The sequence below is a fragment of the Coptis chinensis genome, chromosome 2, assembly GCF_015680905.1.
Source record: "Coptis chinensis isolate HL-2020 chromosome 2, ASM1568090v1, whole genome shotgun sequence".
NCBI lineage: Eukaryota > Viridiplantae > Streptophyta > Magnoliopsida > Ranunculales > Ranunculaceae > Coptis > Coptis chinensis.
In genome coordinates, this window is record NC_141457.1 from 97,586,276 (window position 1) to 97,589,543 (window position 3,268).

Genomic DNA, 3,268 nt, shown 5'->3' on the forward strand with positions numbered 1-3,268 from the left:
TATATACAAATACATACATTAAATGCAACTTGATGCTAGGTAAGGCGTCACCCATGTCGGATAAACAGCACACGTAGGCAGCAGCCTTAAATACCGACAATTTATTTTTTCCGAAGTAATTCCGTGTCCCAGTACTACTGGCCCTTATCTCTTGTATCCAGATGTTGAAGCAGCTCTCTCCTCATTTCTCACTCTTCATTTCCTCTCTCTCTCCACTCCCCACCCCCCACCACCCCCAGCCTGTCAACTCCCTATAACTCACAGATCCCGTCATTTCAACTTGAAATGACCCTCTGTAATCTAATCAATCTTATCCTATTTTCTCATTTTCCTCACTTTTTTGATTAATTACATAACAAGGTAAAATAATTTGTTACGTAAATGGTGACATAGTAAAAAATGTTACATCAAACCTGTTTGATAAACAAACAGTACCTGCTATATCAGGTTAAGTTGCTCGGACTTGACCGGGATAAGAGATGGGTTTAAGAGAGAGAGAAACAACTTCCACTCACACTCATCAGATAGATAAATGATGAAATCCTAACACACAGAAGAGAATTCATTTCTTTATTACAAAACCTCTTTAGGGAGAATTGTTGTCCACACTCTTCACTTCAATTCTTATCTTCTATATTCTCCCAAAAAATTAACCCCCCCCCCCCCTCCACACCCCCACCCAAAAAAAAAAAAAAAAAAAAAAACAAAAACAAAAAACATTAAACCCAAATTTAGTGTTTTCATTTCTTTAAAAAGGCTCATCTTCATAATTGATTCAAAATTTGAGAGTTTGTTTAGAGCAATGGATTTCGATGATCATGATGAACAAGATGAGGAAATCGGGATGCCAGTCTCAGCGAGTTACAACTCACTAAGTAACTCAGCCAAAATGGCAAGTGGTGGAGGGGTAGATGGAGGAGGAAGTGTTTCTTTAGTACGAAAATCTTGCAAGTATAGAGAGTGTCTAAAAAACCACGCAGTTGGAATTGGTGGACACGCAGTAGACGGGTGCGGTGAATTTATGCCAGCAGGTGATGACGGAACACTAGATGCACTCAAATGTGCAGCGTGTAATTGTCACCGAAATTTTCACCGTAAGGAAACTGATCATCATACAGGTGATGCTGCTGCTGCAGCTGCTGCTTATAACCACCCGCAGTTCTCACAGTACTATCGAGCACCGACAGGGTATCTCGTGGCACCACATCACAGGCCATTGGCTTTGCCTTCAACTTCTGGTGGTGGGGGACATAGCAGAGACGATCAAGAAGATATTTCGAATCCAAGTGGAGGTATCGGTGGATCGAAAAAGAGGTTTCGTACTAAGTTTACACAAGAACAGAAGGATAAAATGTTGGCTTTTGCAGATAGACTTGGTTGGAGAATTCAGAAACATGATGAAGCTGCTGTGCAGCAGTTTTGTAATGAAACTTGTGTTAAGCGCCACGTACTTAAGGTATGGATGCACAACAACAAGCACACTCTTGGTAAGAAACCTAATTAAGAGGCGCCGGACGAAGGCGAGTTTCGAACTTAATTAACTAGTCCTGATTATCGACATTGCAAGAAATGGATGAATTTCGTTTTTTTCATTCCTTTCTTAGCTAGTGGTTGTTTTAGTTAGTTTAGGTTCTCTTGTTTTCTTGCTTTCATGTTGTTGTTGGTATCTACTGGTGGTGTTGGTGGTGGTGGTGTTTGGATTGGGATCAAATCTTCTTCTAGTTGTTGTTGGTAGTGCATTATTGTTAATGGGCCATTGCTCATACCAGTAGTGGTTATGTGTGTTTCTTCTAAGTTGTAGCAGCTGTTTTATTTGACAAATAGAGAACTAGTCTTCAATGTGGTTTCAGATTTATCTAAACTTAGTATAGCATATATATGCCTTTAGGGTTTAAGGGGTTTTACATAAATGGACTGATTTCACCTCTACATGCATGGTGTGAAGAGAAGAAACATACTGTTCATCAAGGTCTCATGATCTTATTTATTTTTGAGATCGAGTTTTCACGCCCCCTCTTGTTTTTCACTTTATATCATCTTGGAATGTTGAAAGTTGTATAAAACGATTTCCAATGAGATCTAAACGTATATGCAAAGCTGCATTTTCTTTTTCAAACAAATCTGTCCTATTCTTCTTCTTATTTCTGAGTTCTCTTTCAAACTTCCTACCTACTTAGCTTTCTTTTGTTGAGCACTAGAAACCTGAAACTGGGTAACTCAGACAGATGTGGGTACAATAGAAGAGAGAGAGAAAGGGTTCAATGAGAATGTTAAGTGCTATTGTGTGGGTGCATGTGTTTGGAATTCAATGATAAAAGCACTTTTTCCTTTTTCCACGCTGATCTTTCTCTTTCTCTAGTCCTCTATTCAGTGCCTGAGCTATGCTGCTTATTTCAGCCTTGTTTGCTTCACTACTTGTGTTTCAGAAATAAGACTAGCTTCATTTTTTTCCCCTTCAAATAATTGATTTTATATTTTTAAGGTACTTGGAACTTTAAATGTTAAAGAACTAAAGACAACTGAATCCCAATACTAGCTGGGGTTGTTAACATTGCTTCTTTAGGCTCTTGCTTTTCCTTGGGATTGCATTTATTTATGTAGTTATGACTTGTGAGTTATGACTGCTGCTGCACAAGATACTACAGCTAGTAGTGAAAGCTACCAATGTTTGAAGGGTCTAATTTTGATTTATTTATTGCTTCCGTGTTTATTAAGGGATGTTGAATCTGCTTATAGTTGCAAACTTTGAAATTAAACCTACAATTTTAACTAATTTGATGAAAAAGAGAATGCTGCATTTGCGGTTGCAGAAAAGTTGCTTATAATAAACCCGGTATTTTCATTGAATGAGTATATCTGTCTTCATAAGCTAACAGATTAAGTTTTTTTTGAGATAACATATTAAGTGTTGGTAGAGAGAGATGGTGTCTGAGAAAGCTGGACTTAGATGTAGGAATCACAAGGCACATGTTTTTCTTTCTATTCAGATGGGAACATGTGGGCACTCGAGAATCAAAATATAATTGAGAAAGAGAGAGGGTGTGGCAGACCTATCTATTATGAGCTCTATGCCTGGGATTGCCTCATTGTTGGGGAGTTCAGAGTTCAGAATGTGGGAAGTACGGTCTTAGTTTGTGCCTTGGTATCCATATTTAATCTGATTCTCCGTGCCTTCTATGAATGATATACATTTGAGCCCAAAGTGTGCAAACATGTTTACCCCCGTCTGATTCACGGCAATAGTTTGTGTTCCCCTAGGCTTTCTTGT

General features: G+C 38.5%; 1 protein-coding gene across 1 annotated transcript; it reads left to right on the top strand.

The window, feature by feature from the left end:
- Positions 1 to 350: 350 nt before the first annotated feature.
- On the top strand, positions 351 to 1,849 carry LOC147519415 (zinc-finger homeodomain protein 1-like). Its single transcript, XM_086591016.1, has one exon. The coding sequence runs from the start codon at positions 803 to 805 to the stop codon at positions 1,502 to 1,504; it is 702 nt and encodes a 233-aa protein (XP_086447142.1). The 5' UTR covers positions 351 to 802; the 3' UTR covers positions 1,505 to 1,849.
- The last annotated feature ends 1,419 nt before the right edge of the window (positions 1,850 to 3,268 follow it).

Excerpts from the sequence above, each read along its gene's own strand:
- LOC147519415 (XM_086591016.1), top strand. The coding sequence starts at position 803 with ATGGATTTCGATGATCATGATGAACAAGATGAGGAAATCGGGATGCCA.